The sequence below is a fragment of the Magallana gigas genome, chromosome 2 (assembly GCF_963853765.1).
Source record: "Magallana gigas chromosome 2, xbMagGiga1.1, whole genome shotgun sequence".
Lineage (NCBI taxonomy): Eukaryota > Metazoa > Mollusca > Bivalvia > Ostreida > Ostreidae > Magallana > Magallana gigas.
This window is the reverse complement of record NC_088854.1, coordinates 25,749,667-25,774,451: the sequence shown is the minus strand read 5'-3', so window position 1 is coordinate 25,774,451 and position 24,785 is coordinate 25,749,667. Positions and strand designations below refer to the sequence as shown.

Sequence of the window (24,785 nt, the reverse complement as noted above, 5' to 3'; positions counted from 1 at the left end):
GGTATTATTAAGCTGACCCGATTATGAATAGATAAAGATGTGATGAAATATCTCAATTACTTATTAACTACCATTATTACAATTTATGCTCTAGTTTCGAATTTCTTGAAAGATTCGGGGTATTTTAGAGCAGCGAGGTTTTAAGACATTAGAAACTGGGGACTACTGTTTTGAATTCAATTGATGAAAATACTATGGATACAATAAAGAGGCTATCTTTGGTGAATCTTATATTTTATATTTCCACCACAATATCTCGAATCTTCGTAGTTCGCGACGTTTCCATCGAGTTCGAAAAAACGAGACTCGACTGTACAAAACAACCCGCCAACAACAACAAAAAAATATATATTTGATTTTGAAGAATGTTGTTGAAGACGCGACATTCCATATCATCATATTGTTATTGTAGATTTTCAAAACAAAGAATTTCCCGTTTCTCCCCTACGAAGGGAACGATCCTTTATTGGAACAAGCTTAAAAGTATTCCGTCCACGCGTGTTTTGTGAAAATTCAAGCTGAAATTAGTCCAGTTGTTCCACAGAGGAGAGTCAGAGCAGAAACCTAAGACGTGAAATTTTAACACTACAACACTGTACTGACAATTTAAGACATTGCTGACAAATTTTGATCAGAAATCAAAACTCATATTATAAAACAGTTTAACCTTTTACAGCAAATTATAAGCTCTTTTATATAATAAAAGTATCTTATTAAAAAAACAAACCAATTTTTCCATTTCCCTTTTTGGGAGTTTGATTTTAATCAACTTTCCTATGCAGTTACTCTGGCAAACCGAAAGTGAAACAGTGTTTGGACCCAAGCACAAATCATCACCGCTGACAAGACGTAAATCTTGAAAATAATCGATAAATTCGGTGTACTGTATGCTGTACCATTGTTTTTCAAAAGAAACGTATTGATAGGTACCTTGAAAATAGTCAGATTTTATATAGTGCGGACAATTTAATTGTTTTTTGTAGTTGCATGTATTCCTACGCCAGAGTTCAATATAGTCTCGTTCAACCAGACGCTCGACTGTCTCCGTAAATCTCCGACAAGCAGAGAGTCTCTCTTGGTAGTCGGAGATTAACGCCGGGAGACAGCCGAGCGTCTGCATGGTTGAACGAGACTAGAGTTCAATATTGCTTGGATCTAGACGTGTACAATTTTTAGAGACATTTCGATTACAGATACACGGTTTGATGGAATTAATTCTATCTTTTAATATTTTACATGATTCATAAGCGGTTTTCTCGAAATTCTTGTCGGAAAAGTTCGAGAATTCATATTATAAAAATGTGGGTAATTCAAATACAGATTAGAAACTACTTGCCAGGTAAAATAACATAACGTTGATTTTAAAATTGATAATAATCAATAAAATCAACTCCGACAGTACTTCAGTACTTTGATTTTAAAATAGACTTTTAAAAAAATTCAGCGCTTATAACATAGGAAATAAGAATGGTGTTTTGTTGAATTGTTAAAAGATGCAGTTTTGACAAGAATCTAACATTAAGACACAATTACATGTATGTTATATTAAATTTATTGTGTGCTGAACATGTTAAACAATGAAAAACATACAGACATCAGTAACAAAATACAAATCTGTACAAAGGAGACTTTTACATGCAGACCAAATGAAAATCGGTATCATTTTTTTATGTAGTTCACTCCGTAACACAAATCTTTCATATTTAACATCATACCCTCCAAATAAAATATCAGCAAAATATTTTTTTGAACACGTAGACAAACAAAAAAGTCATTTTGATTCGAATTCCTTTTTAAAATCACAAAAGCAAAAGTTTAAAACAACAATTAAATATGTAAGTCAACATGCAAGTTTCTGTACATTTGGATTGATTCAAACATAGCTTTTGTAGGGCCGTCTATAATCAAAGAACATAAATTTACAACAACAATACAAAAATGTATTGCATTTTTAATTTATGTACCGGTAATCTTAATTTAGCATATTTAATATGAGTCTACCATCAATAAATATGTGCAATAAATTTTGATATATCAATCTATGTAAATGTTTAGTGAATACATGTATATCTGGTTAGTTAGGACTTTTATACTTCTCTATCATATCTCTATCATATAATGTGCATTACTGCTGCTATCTCAGACTATGACAAAAAATCAACTCGAAGTGATTGGAGCAGATGTATAAACTATTGGGGTAAGGGCATTACAAAAGATTTCTATTTTGTAAATTATATTTGGGAAATTTTATTTGTTGCATGGTAAGGGGTGCTGGGTTCCCACAAAATCCAATAACAAACAGCTTGCAATCAGTGTGATTTTCCTCAACAACTTATGATATAAATACCCCCACCCTCCCACCACAAGTCTGTATCACCTATAAAAAAAAATAATGGAGTATGTCTTGTGGATAGACAACGTTTACTGGCTATGAAAATGGTGTGTTGGGATATACGTGTACATGGAATAAGTATACAGAATGGAAAAGAAGGAAAACCAGGTTAGTTCAAATAAATACACAGAAATATTTCACCATGTCTTCATTACAAAATTATCATACATTTCTTCTTCAAGAATCGCATTCATCATACATCAAATAAAATAAGACAGTGTCTGCAACATACCGTAAATATCAACAAAAGTAAACAGATATTCAACCACAAGAAATCTATGCCAGATCTTAGAGTTATATTCTTTCTATTTTCTTCAGCGTCCATGCTTATTTGTACCGGTAAAAATTGTACAATCCTAGCTTATCTTAAAAAATGTCCATTTATGGGTTCAATACCCCAAAAAACAAAACAAAACAAAGAGAAATGTCATATTGTATGTGATTTCAATCAACAGCTCCCTTTTAAAAAACACATTAAAAAAAAAAACATATAAACTTTTGATTTAGATTTTTATCAACTACCGGTAGGTTATACCAGTTTATATTAATGAATCATTTGCAAGTTTGCATAGTCTAAAAAACCCAACAAAACTTGAGACTGCACAAAGTAACCAAAGTGAGTAATTTCAGGCTCCATTTAATCATAACAAACAACTAAAATATGAATTTGCGATGAAAACATACAAAGCAATGAATTCAGACATGATGAGAAGGCTTTCTCTTTTCCTTTCATTATCAGGCACATAGCATTGTTTTTGAAAGAATGAGGGGGGAGGGGGGCAGATTTATCCGAAATCATAGTAACATAGTACCTTTAATGTAACTACTAAGTTAATTTCTTTATTTAATTACAATTCTTTACATGCTTCCCCCAAAAAAGTAACGTGGCCAACTCCTTCAAAATTCATTTTTTTAGTGTACCGGTAAATTAAAAAAAAAAATCTTTGCTGTGAGAAAATAGAGGGGAGGGTGGGACCCCCCCCCCCCCAATGCTATATGCTATGTGCTTGATTGTAGGATCTAGGGGATAACAATGCCAAGTTTCTGTACAGAGTAGTCATTGTGAACATATTAATAAAACCATTTATTTACTTATTTTAGTACATATACACAGTATTTGGCAATGGAGATGACACTTTTTTTTATTGATTATTTAATTAATTAATTAATAATCCCAACAATAGTTATAGGGCCATAGTCTTGAAATAAATCTGAATGAAATGTAACTGTATTACAATGTAACTAGGTAATTCTTACACACTCCATGGACAAAATAAACTCACAGAAATTGAGACACTGAAACAGCTTATAAAGGTAGATAACCTCTATTGTTTGTACATATATTCATTGGTGAGCCTGGATCATTCTAAATATAAATTTTTCTTCCACTAACCCTTCATCTTTGATTACCCCGTCCTAAATAATAATTTCTTCATTCACACAAATGCTCCATATTTAGAATCCATGTAGCAGAATCGCCAAAATAAACACCACATATTAAAACAGTTTCCCTTCAACAGATGGCAAGAAATGTTTTGTTGTCGGAAGACTACCTCAACATCTCAGTACATTACACCTTAGAAAAAGCAAAAAAAAAAGAGCAAATGGAAATACTGGCCTTTTCCAATGAAAGCACAAAATTTATATCAACATTTCCAAAAGAATAGCATTCCTTTTGACAGAGGAAGCATTTGCATCGTCAGTAAACATATGTGCATTATTCATACAACACTATGTCACTTTCTTGTGTACCTTCACAAATAATTTTTTGCCTGCTGCAAAGTTATCAAAAATATTTCCAAGCTCTTTCATTGTCGTGTACATCAATGTTAACATTGGCTGTAAACAGTATATAAAAATTGTAACGCTAAAGACTTTTTATGTACATGGATTCAGGAGATACATGTACTGTATTGTTAACATTCTCCTTTTTCCCAATGGGTATTGCATTTCTTATATATATTTTTAAATGTTTTACCTTTCAATCAACTTGGACACATACTCCTTTGCTTTTATATTTTTGTACACATCAAAGTAAATAATTGTCCTTGAGCAAGCAAAGACTCAATGTAATAATATAAAATACCAAAAATTTGCAACAAAACATAAATCATATGAAGTTAAACGATTTTCATGACATTATATCTTCATATTGTCATCACTAGGATATCATATGCTAATATATAAATTTCATGAGTATATAACTCTATTTAGGCAGAAGAAAATCTTTCAATAACGTTATTTTAAAAATATTTCAATGAAAAATTCTTGAAATCCCAAATACCGGTTTATATATTCCAAGTTCAATTTTAGGAAATACTGCAAACCAACCACATTTATATATTATTGTAGCTATAATGCTGCTGGGTTAAAATTGCATTCAGAAAATCAGAAAACAAAGGACATGGGACAGTGATTTTCAAATATTCATTTTTTTTTTAAAAGAATGTGATTTTAATTCTCACAGTAATGTCAATGCATGTATCAGGTTTTTTAATATGTAAAAATTTGGTGGCTGTCATATGTAAATTATGGAAATATCATTAATAAAATTCACAGCAGTTTAAAACAATCACCTGTGACACAAGTTAATACATAAGCAAACTAATGAACACAAGTGATAGAACAGACTAGAAAATACATTCAGAAGTCATTTCTTCTACTGAACTGGAATGGCCGACTACAAGTATGTTAGAAAAATATCTGTGTGCATAATGCATTCATTACATCACATGACAAACATCAAATTTATATATGGCTTTGGGAGGAATTTGTTATATGCATTGGCTGGCATTTATTATGTTGACAGGACAAGTTCAGCAATTTGCATCAATGAAAATATCAAACTGTGAAATGCATCTTACCTAAGTGTTTAATTGATCTCACTTTTATTTACATAACAAACATATACATGTATGTATGTCTAATACATGTTCTATACTTAACATAATCAATAAACAATAAAGATTTTTTCCATATAATACACATAACAATACATATAATAGCACATTTTGTGTATGTGTATGAAGTTTCAATAACACCTCTGATCTCTTAGCACTAAAATCCATAGGTTACCATGAAAACTTGTATCAACTTTCACTTTCACTTTTCGCTCACATTCAATGCCCAAAATTTTGCTGTGGACCACCTTCCTGGAAATAGTACAGTGGCGATTAGGTGACACAGCTTCAGTTTCTAATGGAACAGCATTTTCTATGAAAGACACTGGCTTGGAATGATTAACTCGACATGGATTTGTTTTCTCGATACCATTCCACAAATTCATCCAATAAAACTGGCCCTGAAATCCACAATCACATCAATAAATTTATGGGTAGATATTGAAAAAATCCCCCCCCCCCCAATTAATCAAAAACAATCAAAATTTGTATTAGAAAACAGTTTTTAACTTGGACCAATTCCTTTTTTGAGTACCAGTAATTTCTTCTTTAATTACCGGTAAGCAATAACTAATCCTTCTTTGAGTATTATGAGTTGATAATTTTGGTCGGGGCATGGTCAAATCCAATAAGGGCTTAATGATAGATTTGATCACGCTTTGACCGAAATTATCACCTCATAACATTCAAAAAATGATTCCATTTTTCTTCTATTTATATAATGTTTAGAAATAGTATGATCATTTGAATTCATTGGACTCTATAATACAAAATCTATTTGTAGTTTTATCACATACAAAGACACTGAAAAATTTGAATATTGTCAAATATAAAAAGAAACCAAGAAAATACAACATTCATTATACAGAAACATCATATTCAATGAACACTTATGAATATTCCTTGTATGTTTTAAGAAGCAAAGTAAAACATTAGCACACAAATACTGATGAATTGAAATTTAAAATTAAAGTGTTTTTAAAAGAATAATATCAAATACTAATAAGTCTTACATGCTCCATCCTCATCATAATTTGACAGATCCGGCAGAATTGATCGACTGAATTCCAGAATATTACACCATTGGTCCTTATTTATCACTTTATACTTGGATTGCTGAAAAAGAATTTTTGATTCAATATTAAAGGGTAAACAATGTCTGTATATGACATGTAATAAGAATCTCAATGGATTCCGGCTTTGAACACAACTTGCCAAATAATTCTATGAACTAAAATAAAATTTGACACTAGAAACACAATTCATTTTATGAATCACCAAAATTGAATTCAAATTGATGAACATGGTGTTAATCAACATAAATGAATTATATTTTTAAATTGATAACATACATGTAGAAATCAATGTTTGGAAATTACTTATGTAAATTACATATAAATTCATACGCAGTGATTGGGTTATTGCATTTATAGGCATATAATTATCAAATATAATGGAAAAACACAGCAGAATGTAAATATTAAGTTTCATGATATCTGACCCAAAATATGTTTTTAAAAAATTTGGAAAGTTAAAATTTTTAAAAATCGCAGTGAAATTTGAAGTCCTGACTTACAAATTCGTAGTTAAGCTCTAACCCTTAGGGCTATGCTTATAGGTAACAAGTTTGGGAAAGAAAAAAAATCATACTTGATTTTTTTTGTTTATTTCGATAGTGGGCATGTTACATAATGAAGGTGTCCCATACCACCATAACAGAGAATACAAAAGAGAAAACAAGAAAGTTCTGACAGAAAACACAACTCACAATACTGTGCTGATGAAATTCACCAGGCGTTGAAGATTTACAGCTATCACATATCAAGTTTTTCATAAAAAGTTTGCATCAAAAAGGTTGATAGAGGCAAACTTATTTCAATATTTTACTTAAGATTAGGATGATTTCTGCCAAAGACATCTATTTATGAAATGAAAATCAATGAGTAAAATGCCTTATTATTTTAACAATATGCAATCATTTAATTATTTTTTTTTGTGTGTCTAGAGGGTTGTGCCTAGAGGGATGAAAAGACAACGGCTTGATTTTCATTTACATATGAAACTATGATGTAAACAAATTATCTTGCCTTTTTAGGTTATAACATTTTTTTTTCCTACAAAATTTCCATTAACTTATATTTTTAACAGATACAAAAAGGAATCTTCCCAGAAGTCTGTTTTGAATCCTGCATCTAAAGTGTTGCAACTTATAATTAGTAAACTTTAATACAGTGGCCTAGCCTTTAAAGGGGCATGGTCACAATTTTGGTCAAATTTTATTTTTCTGTTTTTATCATTTACTTGTATGCTTTAAAAATGCATTTCTTATTGTCAAATTAAATTTGGGTGCCAGTCGATGAGTTTTAAGCAAGATACAGGGCATACAATTCTTCATCATGTTAACAAGGCTCGTGCCCTGTTTTTGTTTACATAGGTTCAATATACCAGTAAAAAATCTTTTTCAAGCTGATTTGTCTATCTTCTTATTCATTTTAAGCATAAATAAACAGTTCTTAACGATTAACACATTCAGTTGAGGTCTAAAACTGGAATTTTCACTTCAACATTCAAAATGTAAACAAAAGCTTTCTTTACATAGCGAAGAATTATAAACTCTGTAACTCGCTTATAACTCAACAAATGACACTCAAATTTTGGTTGCCTATTAAAAATGCCTCACTGAAGCATTGTAAACGTTAAAATCGAAAAAACAATTTTTGTCCAAAATCGTGACCATGCCCCTTTAAGGTCAGACGACACGTTCCTCAATTTTAGATAACTTTTCCCAGGAATTTGTTAATGGTTTACAACTACTTTGACAAGCTTTCTTGCAAAAAATTAGGGTACCTTACCAGGCATTTCTGCAAAATACTAGAGTATGCAATTTCCTATATAATCGTCTTGAAAATACACTTGAATTGCTGATGTAAAAATAAATACATCAACAGCACAGCTAAATTCACTATAATAGATCTATACCTCCGCCGGGGCGGGGCTTTGAACTCACGACCTCTAGAACCTATACGCTTCTGTCAGTGAGCGGCCACGGTTCTAACCACTCGACCATCTAGGCATACAACCATATACAAGTAAATTTTGATCAGTTTTTAAGTAATTATAAAATTAATTTTTTTTATTGGAACTCTTTATTACGAGGAGATACAAAAAAGATTCTCGAGGAACGTGTCGTCTGACCTTAAGAAGTGATGAATGAAAAAAGTTCAATGCACTCATGTCTACAACCTGAGAAAATGAGCCAAGCTCTTTAGATTTACCTCTATGAACTGATGAAATGAGCCAAATAATGGCCAATGTTTACCCAGCAGTAGACCCAGCATTGCCTTGGCTGTTTCAACATCCATACTTCTTTGGTCTTTGTTCTAAGAATAAAAACGAAACCTTATAATTGTTCAAAGAAAATTTGAAATGAATACATACCAGATATTCTTTTATTAATATCATAAATTAATTAATAATGTATACATACAATATATATATAATTCATGGGAATCAATTTTCATATCAATTAATAAAAGTCTAAATTCATATGTGTTAAATTGTTCGCATAGACACTTGCTATTTTAAAAGCATAACGTTTCCTGATTTACCAGTAGAACATTTCTACTTTCTTTTCATCAAATGTGTGTAATATACCATACCCTAGCAAAATCATATGCATATCTGTAAATATTTTTGAAATGTACAGGGTCATCCAGCATTGAGCGCAAGTATTCCAGACGACCTTGTAACTTCGATATAGAGTCGCACCTGTAAAAGACATACATGCATGGTAAAGCAAAATATTTTTATACATATTAATAATGTTTATATACACATCACAGAAATACTCATACACAAACAAAATGTCACTTGTATGTTTCTGATAGCTATATATAAAACACTAATTAAATGTTCTACATGCATGTTTCTTGAAATATCATTAGTAAAAAAAGAAAGTCTCAAGGAATAAGATGCTGTGACATAAGATGTTCCAAATAACATGAATAACTTACTGTATTTCCGTCATTCCTTTTAACCACTCGGCTTTGGTGAAGAATCCCATTGCTTTGGCATCCAATTTCCAGGCCAAACACAACATTACAATCTACAAAATAACAACAACAGTTTTTCTATATTTAGTTTAATCCTACACATATAAAGTAAAGGAAACTCATGTGCTTGGTGAAATTTTGGTCTTAAAAAGCTTGCTTTAAAAATGTCTGAATAAATTTTGTTTTTTTCAGTTCCTAAATATGTTGTCACCTTCATTGGAAAGGCATCAAAAACTGTCAGTGCAATATATTTACATTTTCTGGTTCCACTCCAATGTCCTCACAAAACTTTTCCATTCCTTCAGGGCCTAAGACATCCTCGTCAGTATCTGTGTTAAAAGAATTAAATGCATGTAGAGTAAGCTTAAAATATGTGTGGACAGGAGCTACTTCAAAAGAACTATATTTACAAACAATGTCTTACTTAGAGGAAATGTACCTGTGTATTCATGGAACCATGCTATGCATCGCTTCGTACTGAAGTCATTCTCTAACTCAGTACGTCTTGACCTTAAGCAAAATTAGTAGTTAAGTACATTGTCAAAATGAAATTCACTGTAATTATCACCAAGAATACCAAATATTCAATATATGTTTACATTTGTTTATTTCTGAGGAAGTTTTATTCAGAAACAAATAAATCAAAACAATCTTGAATGTTGATCCAAATTCAAATGTATGTAAGATGTGGAAACCGGGGACATACTGTTAGTACAACTATCCATGGTGGAAACATATCTTTTCCACATCACTATTGAGTATGCAACAAAATTCTGCATTGCAAAGCATTTCAGTCTTTACAATTCATGAAATACTGCAATAAATTCCCCGTGTTTTGACTGTATGTACATACATTGCCAGGCACAGGATGAGCAATGCTACACAATAATATTACAAAATCAGATTTCTTGCTAGCCTTTACTTTTATCTGTTGAAAACTCAATGATGTAATTCTATTAAACAAATGGAGAAAGAGGAGGAAAAATTCTCACTTCAAAAACACTGAGTAATAACTATCATATGCCTTACCAATTAGACACTTTCGCCTTTTTATTTCTAGGATCGTCTGAGGTAGGTGAAGTTCGTTTTCTTCTAATTGGCATACTGAAGTAATTAGCACAATTATCCCAAATATCAGGATTAGCCAGTGAATTTCTTTCTCCAAGAGACTACAAAAAAATTCATTTCAATCAATTATGAAAAGTCAGGGTAATTTAGTTATTTTTTCATAGTACAAGCCTACCACAATTTCTGAATCTCATATTCTTGCACATTATATACAACTATCACAACAATATGATTATTTTTGAGAAATTCATAAAAGAGAGAAAATAGCTGTGACAATTGTGAGCTAAAATTATATCCAATATATCCAACCCCCAACCCCCCCAAAAAATACATTAAACAAAACCAGTCTCAGAAAGACATTTAATAAAACATTAAACAAAACTGAAATATAAAATCTTCCTTCTCTTTTTTTTTTTTACATTTTGAAAATCTGTCATATTTTAAATTCAATGCTGTATTATTGAACAACTGCCTCTGAAGTTCATTATTTTCTAGATGTAGTTTTTTTATTTTACATCTTGCACAGCAAGTCAGATTTTGATAGTTGATAAGTGGAATATCTTCAGCATACTCAATAGCTGTAATAGCATGATAAAAGCAGCAATCAAAGATAGATACATACCAGAGATGTAAACCTCCTATCTAAGTATGGGCCTGTATTCTCCTCCTCCAGAATGAAAAAAACTACAGGACATCCAGTGCTCACTCTAAAACATCATTTGAGAATATGATTACCTGAAGTTAACTGAAGTGCATTGCCACTTTGCATTGCATGAACTATGTATGTTGAGAGTCAACTGAAAACACTGGGTTTTTTTTCAATGAAATAATTGTAAACTCCACTTGAAAATCAAGGTTTAAAAACCTCCAGATAATATACCATCTTCATGAGCATCTCATTGATGAACATCACAAAAATTTCAGGACTGAAATGCTATTGCTCAGATTATTCCTATGTTGTAGATTGGTTATTTCTATACTGGCCAAAGACCAAATTTTGCCAAGGACCACTTCTCGTCAGTATATTAATTGTTACGTCATCTTTTCATATGAAATTTTATGTGTTGATATAGTAACATAATAATGTACTGGCAAGAAATAGTCCTTTGCGAGAATTGGTCTTATGCCAGTTATGTAATATGGTATGATAATACAATATAATTCAGGCTTTGTATGTGACCTTTTGATCATTAATCAATGAGTTCGATCTATAATCAATAATTATCAGACGAGGCGTACATTTTTCTTTACACCAAGCACTTTAAAGCAGCCATTACAGTCTTAAATCATAGTGAAAGGTATCTGTGATAAGAATGTAACTAATAAAACTTATTAAAGCACTGATAATGTATTTTGAGAGAAAAACACATTGCAGAGATGTTTACAAGCAAAAACTGAAACAGCCCGTGCATCTATTGAACGTAAAAATGATCTTTTTGAAGCAGTTAGCCATTTACTAAATGTTTACAGTCTTGATTTTCATATCAACACCAGTCTGAAGCAATATTTTTTTCTTATTACACATACTCCCGTAAAATTGCTAGTAAAGCAACTTCAACTTCATCAGATAAAAAAAAAATTATCGATGTTATTGACCAGTTATTGTCCTGAGGCTGGGGGTATGCATACATTTTTAGCGTTGGTTTTGAGATAAATCACACTCAAAATTACAATTTAAACACTTCTACATAAGATAACTTGTTTAATTTGCTTACCAACGCAAATTTTCTGGATTGTCCTCTTCTTTTAACTTTTACAGTTCTAACCGGAAAACGTCGCTTAGGGCATGCGTTCTGCGATTGTCAACATAGTCCATGACATTCAATGAGAAAACTATTTTGATTGGTGGATTCGCAGAAGCGTCCAACTCAACCAATTGAATTGTTTGTTATATACGCGTGATTCCACATTCCAGGCAGGTTTGCTGAAAATGCAGACATGAAGAATTGGGAATAAGTAACTAAACGTCAAGTAAGATTTTTACGTATCAACTTGTTTTATTTGGACAAATAATATGTGTTTTCTCTGCCCAATAAACATTTCCTTCCAGCAAAACTTAGAAAACTAATTGTCAACAATATGTAAAGGAGTTGATAAAAATTAAGGGGGGGGGGTAGAAGATTTTGTCAAACTTCAGCATTGTTTCATGTGTGTATCATCTAAATTTCCTCAAAAAAAGTTGTGGTTAGAAGATTTTGTTGAAACTGAAGCATTGTATGATGTGTATATCATCAACTTTACTTAAATTTTGTTCTTAAAAAGACATTAACATGTATCCAGTTTTATAATGTAAAGTGGTGCTAAAATCAAACATTTGCTGTTCATAATCTTTTAATTCAACTTCATTAAATTTACACTGTAGAAGAACGTTACCCTTTTAAGGATGCCACATAAACCAGCAAATACAAACAATTTCGCAAAATCCTAGCTGTTGTTACCCATGTTACCAGTCTTCTCTACATACCTATTACCTAATTTTTTCATCAGTGTGACCCTAAACACACAATTTTTTTTACAGGCCTGAAGATAATTTAAAGGGAGGAATCATGGAGTGTGACAGACTGGTTCAAATACTTGTGCTAGATAGCTTAATGAGTAGCATCTTAGATTCAGAGAACCCCAGATCAAATCCCAGTCTGATCCACCATTATTTCTCCATGATCCTGTTACATGTTGATATTTAATGTTGTGCAAAACTCATTCTTTGATTTTAGCAGTTAAGCCAATTTCACCCTTTTGAATAGCTTTACATTAAAGTTATATAGCTAAGTCAAGCTAATTCATGGTAAATCAAGAGATTGTACTAAATCTGAAATTAGTTTTAAAAAAAATGTTAATTTTATTTACCAGGCATTTAATGCTGATACATGATATAGCTGTTAGATGTTGTCAATGATCGGATTTCTCTGTCTTGCAGATATAAAGATGCCTACAGGCGATTCTAGAAAGGATTACATTCTTGCTACTACAGCAAACTATTTTGGATTGGGAGTCAGTGATGCTGCCATTACAGCTCTCCAAGATTCCACGGCTCTGAACAGCTTCCTTGACGATGGAAACATCGATCTGTGTGCAGGAAGAATTGAAACCAGGGGGAGCACAAAGAGATTGGGCTTCTCCAACAAGGTACTCTAATATATATAACTATAATCTTACTAGAAGTAATTTTTACCATTAAAACAAATTTTATTGCTGCAGCAGATATAAAGAAAATATATTCATTATCTTATTAGTAATATCAGCATCATGTTTAGTTTTTTTTTCTCACTTGCAACTCTATATTTACCTATTTCACAGATTATGATATCAGATTGGTATATATAAAATGCGAGAGTTCATATGTTTTGCAGCTGGAGCCCAATGAAAGCAAAGAAAAGGTTATTGTCTTCTTCAAAGTTAGCCCAGAAGTGATCACTCCAGATAACCTTCACACAAACACCATAGTGTCCACGATGATCGACTCCCCCCTGAGCACGCTCTATCATGCTGTCCAGAAAATATATGCCCCTCTGATGCTAGAGGATGGAAAATGGAGTCGGACACTTGACCCCAAGCTGCAGAGCTTGATCAGCGAGCTGGAGGCTGGACTCGGAAGTGCCATCAGAAAGCAGGATCCCTCATTCAAAGGGAAGGGAGACAATGCTGATAACTTAGGAAGTATGAAATACATTTTTGAAAAACCCTGTTGGTCAATAGTTTACTGTGTCTGTAGTAAATCTTCAACCTGTTTAATGTCAATTCTGAGATCTACAAACTGTTCATCAATTTACAAATTGCAACTATCTATCAATTTACTGTGGTTTTATCTTTATTAACCAAAACCAATTGTATGGTATGAAGGTATTCTGAGTCCTGTGGATGAGTTCCAGTACTGGGGAGACATGGCCAGAAGCGATGAGAGGGCTTCCCAGTTTGTGGACCTCTTTAAGCCAATCAGTAAAGAGTTTGGGGGCCTGGACACCATGGAGATGATGGATGTCATGGAGCTGGTGGAGATTGCTCAGGACACACTGGATGATGTCTGGAAGTTTGTCGACTTTGACGCCTACCCGGAGCCCAGAATGAAACATCTCATGGATGTCATTGGTAAGATGACTTCTGTTTTCAAACTTCTTGTTGTGTCTAATACATATAATTTTGAAGTTGCTTTGGTTAGATTTTTTTTCCTTGCAATTAAAAGATTTTTTAAATATAAAGTATGGTATTTCTTTGGTTGACTTTTTTTTTTTATAAATGAAAGAATTGTTAGTTTTCAGGTAAAGGAATGTATATGTATTCAAGCTTTTATGAATTGTTTAAAGGTGGTAGTCTTGGAAGATATGTCCAAAGAAAGCTATCAGAAGTTGACCTCTGGACTGGGAATTTTGGAATGGTCAAGGAAGACTTGAGATCAGGTGTGGCCATCTGTGAGAGATGGGTTGGGGTCTGTGAAACCCTGACCACTCAGTTCTGGAAGAGCTTCCGCCTACATCCATGGAAGGGAGAGAAATATATTCCAGAAAATTTGAAGCAGCTTGCAAATAGATTGGAAGAGGTAATCATAGACAAATAACAAAATGATTTTTTTAATTTGTCATCTGTTAATGCTTGTAAAACTTTTCTTTTAAATGGATGTACTCTTTTGTCAAAATTCTTTTCTTTCTCTGTTCCAGATTCTTACACTAAGAATAGTGCATGAGCAACAGATCCGCCTGCTTTCATCGTCAGAGCAGAAAGATCTTCGCACTGCTGAGGCCTTCCATCCTTTTATGGGACTGAATCCTCTACAGTATAACCCTTATACCATGCCCCTGTGGAATGCTGCTGTGGCTCAGTATGACAAAATCATGGCTCCCGTGGAACAGAAAATAGCCGGAAAATTAAGGTCACAGTTCAAAGGTCTAGAAGGTTATCCCCAGCAGGTAAATTTGATCTTTATACATGTAGTTAAAAGATTGAAATTTAAGCTATTAGTAAGTAAATTGGAAAAACTACTAATATCTGACTTGAAATCTGTATTGATTTTTTCTTACAGTTATTAAGAGAGTTTCAGAGGTATAAAGAATTGATAAAAAGACCTAGTATAAAGAAGGAAATGGTGTCTGAAAGGTGAGTTATATAAAGAAATTAGAGTTCAGTTGCTGATTTCATTATCTTAGGTGTTGTAATTGATATGGGAATAAGGGAAAAAATGACATTTTGATCAAAACACTTGGTAACTCTTTTTCCCAGAGAAACTCTCCTTGGACAATTAAATGTGAATTTGAGAGAAACTGAAGATGATTTCCAGAAAAGAACTGGACAAAGAGCTGGCAACAAAGGAATACCAAAGGGGAAAAATCTCCCAGAGATTGTCAATGCCATTGTGTTTGTCAGGCAACTGGAGGCTAAGGTACTCTAGGATTAAAGAATCCAATAGTCTCTGTATTTTAAATAAAAAAATCAGTTTTATTTTGATTTCAAGTTCTAACTGTCTTGAAATCGTCCACAAGAATCAAGTTAGATGCTCACAGTGTATTTTGGGGATTTCAGACAGAGGAAACCATCAAAACAGCTGAGACATTATTGGGAGACTTGTCAGGGTTCTCTAAGTTCCGAAAAGACGCCCAGGAGCTGCTGGATGAGCTGAGACAATGGCGCCAGGAGCAGTTTGATGATTGGACGAGAGACATCACGGACAGAATCAGTGACCCCAAGGAACCTCTCTGGTCAGTCAAAGTTGATAGGGGGACAGACTATAATTTAATGTTATGGAATTCAATTTGAATTTAAACATATATTTGATAACTTTCAGTCATTTTTTTCAGAATTCTTCACATGTTCATGTTTTGTGTGTCATTTGAGATATATTTGCTCAGGAAAAAAGATTTTTTTTTTTTTTTTTTACAAAAGTAATGCTCATTCCTTCTGTAATTGTATGGAAATTAATGCTATTTGATAACAGTTATACACATGTACATGTACTTGTATCTTTCAAATGACAGCTTGGAGACCAATGGTAGACTGATGGAACTGAATCACAAGACCGGGAAGCTACAGGTCAATTACGGAGACCGTCTGGTGACCTTGATGAGGGAGGTCAGACAGCTCAGTGGGATGGGCTTTGCTGTTCCCGCCAAAATCCAACACGTCTGCAACACAGCCCAGAAGTTCTACAGACATGGAGTTGTTCTGAAACAAGTAAGAATTCAATTTTTTGAGTGAGGGAGGGGAATTGTTATCATTTGGGTTTTTTTTGTTTCCTTAAGTGATAGTACCAGTAAATTAAATATTTATTTGTTTTGTGTAATTTAATTTTTTATAAATGTGTTTATTAAAACAGGTGGCTCATTTCTACAACACATTGGACCAGCAGATGATTTCATGCCAACAACCAATGATGTTGAACTCAGCCATTGCTTTTGAGAAACTGGTGAAAAACCCCAAAACAGGTGATTTGAAATTCTTCCCCTTTGGTTGAACTGAATGAGCAGCATTTTTACCCATATACTTACATGTAGAAATGAGGAGATTTAAATGAATAGATTTTATTTGTTTGGTAGGGAGTAAAGCCAAAGGAGAAAATGTGGAGATTACTTGGGATGATCCAGAGGAGCTGGACAAATACATCCACAAACTGCAGAAAGCGGCCGAGAGACTGACCACTGAGAACCGCAAGCTGAGGAAATGTCACCTGACCGTCTGTGAGAAGGTCCAGACACTGATGGGGGTGGATCTGCTGAGACAGCAGCAGAAGTGGAAGGATGGACTGATGGAAATCCGGCACCTGATGGCTAATCTTGTGCAGCAGGTACTATATAACTATTAAAGACCTTATCAACCATTAAAACATAAGAAGTAAAACATTTCCCTAAGAGATTAATTACATTTATATAGTTCAAGATAAGAACATATTTCATTAAAAATGAACAGAATTAATAGAAATATTTTTATGTTTAAAGATAACCACAATTGTTTGGAATGTTACAGGGTTTTTCGTCGGATCACATGCGCCCGTGGAAGGCCCACTGGGACAGACAGCTGTACAAGGCTCTGGAGCACCAGTACCAGATGGGACTGGAGGCACTCAATGAGAACCTCCCGGAAATCAAGGTGGAACTGACCTACAGGTAATAAACATTTTTGGGTAAGATGGGAGAGGAGGGTTTTATCTTGGCATGGGATTGAAGACCTTTCATTAAAGTCTGAAAATCTATATTTGAAATATTATAGAGAGAGAATGTTATTTTGTAAAAGAAAAAAGTCATGATTTGAAAAGCCTTTTACCTGCAATATTTTCTATGCTGTACAAAACTTTTATGGAAGGAGCTAATTGTTATCTCATGAACCTCTCAGACAACAGCAACTGCAGTTCCGTCCTCCATTTGAGGAGATCAAAGCCAAGTATTTCCGAGAGATGAAGCGATTCATCAGTATCCCTAACAACTTCAAAGGAGTGGGAGATGATACCACCAACCTGATATTTCCTGCCATCATCGACCGAAATGCTGAAGGATTCATCACCTGTTACAGGAAAGCTGACGCTCTGTTCAAGAGACTGGAAACTGCTCAACATCAGTTCAAGGTAGGTTTAAAATCTCATGAGCAGATCAAAGTACGTACAAAATGTCAATATACAATTGCCAAGATACTGGTACATGTTTGTTGAAACAAAATAAAAACAGTGGTTCAAGATGTTACAAGAATAGTAGTAAATTAACAGAAATTAAAATGTGTTAGTTTTCTATCATTTCAATGATCAGTGATCTTTTTTCATCAGACATGCATGTTCACACTGTGAGTAATATCAGGAACAAGTTTTGAATATTTCTTTATTTTTGACATCGTCTGTCCTTCTTTCCACTTCCAGCAATGGTGTGCCCTTGGAGCCCTTGACCTTGACCAGTTTGTGGAGGACAATCTGAAGGACCTGCCTGACTGGGAGAAGAACTTCAAAGGTCTGAAGGCCCGGGGGAGAGACGCAGAGAAATTACCCAGGTACGGACATTGTTATGGTGCTTGGTTGATGCTTTCATAAACTACATGGACTATTTTTGGGGCGCTTACTTACAGCTAAGTTCTGCAAAAATTCTATTGCAAAAATAAGTGCCATCACTTTTACTTATGCAAACACTCTTATTATGTACATGAACATGAAGGTGTACTGGCATTTTTTGATATAAAGTCATTGATAAAGAGATAAGAACTTTTTTCTGAGCAAATGTTGACTAAATCATTCAATTTACAGCCAGATCAAGGTTGATTGCATCACTGTCAACACCAACCCTGTGAAGGCAGTGATTGATGACCACATACAGAGGTTGTTTGATGCCCTCCTGAACTCCTTACGGAAGGCCATCAGTACGGAGGTCAACTCCATCGATGGCTTCCTGAAGGATGCGATGGAAACTCTGTCTAAGCGGCCGCAGAGTGTGGAGGAAATAGGAGAGGCTAATGGCAAGCACGCGGAATTCCTCAAGAAAAAGAAAGAGGTAAAAATCCTAATTTTGTCATCAAAAAGAAAAAGGATATACATGTTCAATGAAAATTAGTAACCTTGTGGGGAATATACTGCAGTGAATTTTCTTTTTGACAAATCATCACTTTAGAAGAAATGAAAACAGTATATGGAAGCGTGTATATTTTGCTGATGTTTATGTTCAATGTTTATATTACAGATCCAGCCCCTGTTTATGAAGGCAGAGGCCAAGAACAAACTGCTGCGGTCAGTAGCAGGCGGGGGAGTGGACTCGCTCAGCTCCCTCCAAGCCTTTTGGGACAAGTTTGAATTGATGATGGAGAGTCACCAACTTATGGTCAAAGAACAGGTCAGTGAAAATGAAAAATCAAGGCCAAAGAATTGTGTGAAAATTTTTTTTAAATGCATAATCTTGTAAGAGAAGCTTATTTTTTGTATTTCTTGTTATTATGTCTCTGCAGTAGTGAAGTTTATATTTCATGTATAATTTGATTTACACTTTTGAAATATTAATCAGTCTTTGACAAGAGGAAAATGTTTAGTACTGGTATTTCATAACTTGTCAGTTTATTTCAACATCATTTCTAATTAACAATTTTTATGGAAACGATCTTATGTTCAGTTGTTTTGGGGCAAAAAAACTAGCTTCATTTGACAGTTTTTGTGAGGTCAAAGAAGTTTTACTTAGAAATTGAGGAATTTTCCATTATTTAGGTTGAGGTTATGAAGAACAATGTGGACTCGCGAGTGAAAGCCTTTATCCAGGAAGTGGAGAAGTTTTCGGCCCGCTGGCACCAGTTGAAGCCTGGTGATGATGCACTGGACGGAGACAAAAAGAAGTGTGAGGCGGCTGTACAGGTCATCAAGGACAAACGACAGGAGTTTGCAGAGCTGGAGAAGACCAGAGAGACACTTGTGTAAGTCTTCTACATCATTAATGGATTGTTGTTTTTTTTCTCCATATTTACAACTTTTTTTTCACCATTTTTGCAATTATTTTGATACTGCAATCATTAAGACACTCAGTGTTTTTGTATGTCATTGTTTTTTAAGACATTTTTAAAAATTGCAAAAAATGAAGAGTGTATGTAAAACGTTTTAAGATTTTCTTAATTTTTGCAATAAAGTAAAAGCAGCAAGAATTCACTTGTTTTAAAGCTACGTTTGTAGATTTTCATATTCGACATTTTATAATCAGACATGACTGTGAACATTTTGGAATGGAGTTGCCTGATCTGGAGGTTGCTAATGAGCTGAAGGCTGACATGTCTAACTTTGAGAGCATGTGGGGACTGTATGAACAGTTCAACAACGGACTCCAGGAACTGGCCAAAGAGGATTGGATCTCATTCAGGTTCTTAGGACTCTTAGAATGTTATTTCATCATACAAAGTATATTTATGTTCATATCGGGTAAAATAAGAAGACATGATTTTTTTCTGATACGCATGTAACAGCCATGAAATTGTGTTCCTACAGGAGCAAGGCCTACATGTTTGAGGAATTCCTGAGTTCATGGTATGAGAAGTTGAAATCTGAAGAGCCCACCACTATGACAGTCAGATTGCAGAAAGACATTGATAAATACAAGGTACAATGTAATTTAATGTTAATATCTTTTTGCATAGCTTTACATATAAAAATCAGACCATTGGAAAGGTACGGTAAGTAATTTAACAAAACAAAAAATATAGAAGGCTATCATGTACATTGAAAAGTACTACAGAATTGTGAATGTGAATTCGAAGGATTTTCAAATGATGTTTTAAATGCTGTAATATCTTTAGTTCTTTAAAGAAAAGTTAATGTGTTGTTAACTAAAAGAGGAATTGATAATCTTTCGACAGAATGTACTCCCGGTGCTGAAGTGGGTGCGTGGAGAGCCTCTCTCTCAGGATCACTGGATGGAGCTATTCCGCCTGCTCCACATGCCCAGGGGAACTACCCTGGAAAAGCTAAACTTTGGCCATGTTCTCAATGCCAGCGATGAAATCATCAGGAATGCAGATGCCCTGAAGGAGTTGAACCAGCGTGCCCAGGGTGAGGTGACGATCCGTGAAGCTATCAGGGAGCTGGACCTGTGGGGGGCAGGGGCGGTGTTTACCCTCACAGAGTACGAGGACAGTAACAAGAACGGCATCATGCTGATCAAGGACTGGAAGGACCTGGTCAACCAAGTAAGGAGGCCATCTTTGTTTATCAGATATCTGTAGTTCTAGATGATTGCAAGTTTTATGACACTGTTACATCCACAAATTAATTTTTATTTCTGCTCCTGTTTACATTTGAAGTTGATAATTAGTGCTAGATAATTGATATCAAACAGATATGAGAAGCAGTGAATTCCCGGTATATACATATAAAAATGCTTGAGGAAAATTTTCTAATACATGTTTATGTGTATTCTTTCTTTGTCTTAGTAACCTATCATTTCTTTCTTCAATAAGTATCAGACATATTTTCCAAAACGGTAAGCTAAATTAAAACAATTTCTTGACATAGGTTGGAGACAACCAGGCCTTGCTGCAGTCTCTGAAGGACTCCCCATACTACAAGAGCTTCGAGGACAAAGCCTCAGTCTGGGAGCAGAGGCTTGCTGATCTGGATGAGTATCTCCACAACCTGAATCAGATCCAGAGAAAGTGGGTCTACCTGGAGCCAATCTTTGGTAGAGGAGCCCTTCCCAAGGAGCAAGGAAGATTCAAGAGGGTGGATGATGATTTCAGGTAAGTTACACAGATTCTGCACAGCCAATCTGCACATTATAGTCAATGAGTTTTTAACGACGCATTTGATGTGTACTTTTAACATGCCTGTCCCCTTGTTAAAATATGTTTATTTTTTCAGAAACATTATGATGGATGTCCGTCGAGACAACAGGGTGTTGTCCTTAGTCAGCAAGGCAGGACTGAGGAACCTTCTGACCACCATGTTGGATCAGCTCCAGAGATGTCAGAAATCTCTCAATGAATTCCTAGAGGTCTGCTTCTGCTTTATAAAAATTACTTAGTTTTACACAGCAATCTTTGAAAGGTTCTTCTTTGTAAAATTTCTGGGTTTTTTTGTGCTTTAGGAGAAACGATCGCTGTTCCCCCGTTTCTACTTCATTGGAGACGATGACTTACTGGAGATCCTGGGACAGTCCACTAATCCCAATGTGATCCAGACACATCTGAAGAAGCTGTTTGCTGGTATCCACAGTGTGGAGTTTGATGACAATGCCCAGCACATCCTGGCCATGAAATCCCTGGATGGAGAGGTGGTGCCACTGCTCAGGAAAGTCAAGATCATGCCAGAGGTGGAGGTATGTCAGCAAAAATACCTTTGAAAGGGGAGGGTCTGTAAGATTGAAATTGAGGATTCATTGTTTTTCTAATACGTTATCAAACCTTGATTTAAAATGGATGGACCTCTGATGAAATATCTTGCAAAATATTTTGAAAATGAAGAAAAATTAAGATTCTCATTATTAAGCTGACCTTATTTGTTTTAATGTTACTTAGAGCCGTTGCATGTATTTCTTAACACTTTTAATTTATTGACAGATTTGGCTGGGAAAACTTGCTGATGAAATGAAGGAAACTCTACAGGAACTCCTGAGGGAGTGTTTGAAAGATGCTAAAGGAGGCAAGGGAAGTCTGGACCCAGGCAAATATCCCTCTCAGGTCTGTCCACAGAATCATCTTCATCAAGAAAATGTTTTCTGATCAATATGCAAAACTCTACCCATAGCCCTGTTAGTTTGTTAAAATGCTAACTTTTTGTTTTGTAGATTCTGTGTTTAGCTGAACAGATCCGATTCACAGAGATGTGTGAGCATGCTATTTCTAAAGGCACCCTCCCTCAGTACAACAAAGAGCTGGCCTCCCAGCTTGAGTCCTACACAGATGTTGACCTTGGGGACAGCTCCAGTGATACACAGACTCATGTTCTTGACCTAAAGCTGAAGGCCCTCATCCTGGACACTATCCATGCAATTGACGTGGTTCATCAGCTGATGCAGGCTGGAACTCGCTCACCAGATGAGTGGATGTGGAACAAACAGCTGAGGTACAGCATGAAATTAGCATGCAGATAAATATTGTGTAATTAACATGCATTCACTGAAAAGTAAATGACATATTGCAAGGAAATGCTTTGTGTGTAAGTTTCATTCAGTATATTGTAATTATGAATGGTGCCTTGGTCTGAGGGTGTTACTTGGTATATTGCAGATTCTACATGAACAGAAAGGGCCTGTGTAGCATAAATATGGTGGATGCTGAGTTTGAGTACACTTACGAGTACCAGGGCAATGCTGCGAAACTGGTGCACACCCCACTGACAGACAAGTGCTACCTGACGCTCACACAAGGTCAGAGACCAGAATATCCTGGTTTATTCTGTTGTACATGTACTTAAAATGAAAACTGTAACCATGCATATTAAAATTTGGAGGACATTGAATGTAGTGTTCTCTCACAAGAAACCCTTTTCCAATCAAAAGTACATATATAACTTTTTCTGTCTTTATAGCATTTTTGTAGAATTTTCATAATAAAAATATCTTTATACAGGTATGCACATGGGGCTGGGGGGGAATCCTTATGGTCCTGCAGGTACTGGGAAGACAGAGTCTGTGAAGGCCATGGGGGGACTGTTTGGGCGACAGGTGCTGGTCTTCAACTGTGATGAGGTAAAAAAAAAAAAATCCAGGACATTCATAAAACCTTGATGTGAATATTTTGCTCTTTGTAATATTTTATATGTAACATTCTCGATTATTTAGTGTAATAGCCATTGAGTTTCATTTGAAAGTTTTGAGAGATTTCATAGAGTGCAAAATTACAAAAAATGATTCTAGAGAATATGTTTTCATAAACAGGGTATAGATGTGAAATCCATGGGGAGGATCTTCATTGGTCTGGTGAAGTGTGGAGCGTGGGGATGTTTTGACGAGTTTAACCGTCTGGAGGAAGCCGTGCTGTCAGCCGTATCCATGCAGATCCAGGTCATCCAGGATGCCATTAAAAACCGTGCTCCAATGGCAGAGCTGCTCGGGAGAAATGTAAGTCACGGAAGAAAGTTGCATGGATTTGAGGGGTTTTTTTGGCCAATGAATGGTAGAATTCACTGTAGTATACAAAATTAAGTTTTTACCGGTATTTACTGGTAATGAAGATTTGATTTTTTATGAAATTCTAAGTATAATTTCGATCAATTTTTTTCCAGGTTGATATTGACCACAACTCTGGAATTTTCATTACCATGAACCCTGCAGGCAAGGGTTACGGAGGTCGACAGAAGTTACCGGACAACTTGAAGCAGTTGTTCCGACCAGTGGCCATGTCTAAGCCAGACAATGAACAGATCGCTGAAGTCATCCTGTTCTCTGAAGGATTCAAGGCAGGCAAAGAGTTGGGAAGAAAACTGGTGGCTGTGTTCAACCTCTCCAAGTGAGCCCTATACTCAAATACATAACATTTATGTTTGATTGCTATAAAAAAACCCTGCATTCTTACTATAGTTTATTGGAAAAATAGTACTTTTACTATACTTTTACATTACAGTAGATTGACCAATTTTGTTCATTTGATAACTTAAATTATTATGTACATCTCTGACTTTTAATCAGTGGAAAAAATACCAAACACATTATATGCAAGATAATATTACAGTATCAATAAGAAGTTTGAATTTTGATTGATTGATTAATGACAGGGAGTTGCTGACCCCCCAGCAGCACTATGACTGGGGATTGAGAGCCCTGAAGACAGTACTGAGGGGCTGTGGGAACCTGCTGCAACAGGCCAAGAAAAAGGGAGGTATGTCTGGTATTTAGACTAACATGTTAATAAGGTATAGCAGATTGTTTGAGACTATTAAAGATAATTTTGCAATGTTTTAACCAAAGTTATACCATTTATTTTAATGCTCATTATGGTGATTTCAAATAT

General features: G+C 34.7%; 2 protein-coding genes across 7 annotated transcripts in view; one reads left to right on the top strand and one right to left on the bottom strand.

The window, feature by feature from the left end:
- Nucleotides 1-1,529: 1,529 nt before the first annotated feature.
- Nucleotides 1,530-12,248, bottom strand: LOC105330478 (DCN1-like protein 4). 2 transcript variants are annotated; one of them, XM_011432186.4, is made up of 10 exons: nucleotides 12,128-12,248; nucleotides 11,035-11,119; nucleotides 10,374-10,513; nucleotides 9,769-9,854; nucleotides 9,600-9,673; nucleotides 9,306-9,397; nucleotides 8,952-9,060; nucleotides 8,568-8,672; nucleotides 6,306-6,408; nucleotides 1,530-5,693 (listed from the first exon to the last, which is right to left on the bottom strand). In XM_011432186.4, the coding sequence occupies exons 3-10, from the start codon at nucleotides 10,445-10,447 to the stop codon at nucleotides 5,632-5,634; spliced, it is 705 nt and encodes a 234-aa protein (XP_011430488.2). In that variant the 5' UTR covers nucleotides 10,448-10,513; nucleotides 11,035-11,119; nucleotides 12,128-12,248; the 3' UTR covers nucleotides 1,530-5,631. The 2 variants fall into 2 exon arrangements, with proteins under 2 accessions (XP_011430488.2, XP_011430489.2); XM_011432187.4 differs by having other exon boundaries at nucleotides 9,784-9,854.
- Nucleotides 12,249-12,306: 58 nt separating this feature from the next.
- Nucleotides 12,307-24,785, top strand: part of LOC105330477 (cytoplasmic dynein 2 heavy chain 1) — a 32,537-nt gene continuing 20,058 nt past the window's right edge. For all 5 annotated transcript variants that reach the window (XM_066075847.1, XM_011432183.4, XM_066075846.1 and 2 more), the window contains exons 1-31: nucleotides 12,307-12,383; nucleotides 13,330-13,538; nucleotides 13,763-14,069; nucleotides 14,253-14,498; nucleotides 14,714-14,946; nucleotides 15,065-15,313; nucleotides 15,427-15,500; nucleotides 15,624-15,783; nucleotides 15,924-16,099; nucleotides 16,376-16,571; nucleotides 16,714-16,822; nucleotides 16,934-17,181; nucleotides 17,361-17,500; nucleotides 17,727-17,955; nucleotides 18,241-18,368; nucleotides 18,619-18,862; nucleotides 19,049-19,198; nucleotides 19,564-19,766; nucleotides 20,048-20,203; nucleotides 20,329-20,440; nucleotides 20,697-21,026; nucleotides 21,352-21,575; nucleotides 21,697-21,829; nucleotides 21,923-22,153; nucleotides 22,395-22,514; nucleotides 22,622-22,899; nucleotides 23,064-23,203; nucleotides 23,406-23,524; nucleotides 23,714-23,896; nucleotides 24,061-24,284; nucleotides 24,550-24,653. In XM_066075847.1, coding sequence (XP_065931919.1) covers nucleotides 13,338-13,538; nucleotides 13,763-14,069; nucleotides 14,253-14,498; nucleotides 14,714-14,946; nucleotides 15,065-15,313; nucleotides 15,427-15,500; nucleotides 15,624-15,783; nucleotides 15,924-16,099; nucleotides 16,376-16,571; nucleotides 16,714-16,822; nucleotides 16,934-17,181; nucleotides 17,361-17,500; nucleotides 17,727-17,955; nucleotides 18,241-18,368; nucleotides 18,619-18,862; nucleotides 19,049-19,198; nucleotides 19,564-19,766; nucleotides 20,048-20,203; nucleotides 20,329-20,440; nucleotides 20,697-21,026; nucleotides 21,352-21,575; nucleotides 21,697-21,829; nucleotides 21,923-22,153; nucleotides 22,395-22,514; nucleotides 22,622-22,899; nucleotides 23,064-23,203; nucleotides 23,406-23,524; nucleotides 23,714-23,896; nucleotides 24,061-24,284; nucleotides 24,550-24,653 — 5,647 coding nt within the window. In that variant the 5' untranslated portion in view covers nucleotides 12,307-12,383; nucleotides 13,330-13,337. The remainder of the gene's footprint in view (nucleotides 12,384-13,329; nucleotides 13,539-13,762; nucleotides 14,070-14,252; nucleotides 14,499-14,713; nucleotides 14,947-15,064; nucleotides 15,314-15,426; nucleotides 15,501-15,623; nucleotides 15,784-15,923; nucleotides 16,100-16,375; nucleotides 16,572-16,713; nucleotides 16,823-16,933; nucleotides 17,182-17,360; nucleotides 17,501-17,726; nucleotides 17,956-18,240; nucleotides 18,369-18,618; nucleotides 18,863-19,048; nucleotides 19,199-19,563; nucleotides 19,767-20,047; nucleotides 20,204-20,328; nucleotides 20,441-20,696; nucleotides 21,027-21,351; nucleotides 21,576-21,696; nucleotides 21,830-21,922; nucleotides 22,154-22,394; nucleotides 22,515-22,621; nucleotides 22,900-23,063; nucleotides 23,204-23,405; nucleotides 23,525-23,713; nucleotides 23,897-24,060; nucleotides 24,285-24,549; nucleotides 24,654-24,785) is intronic.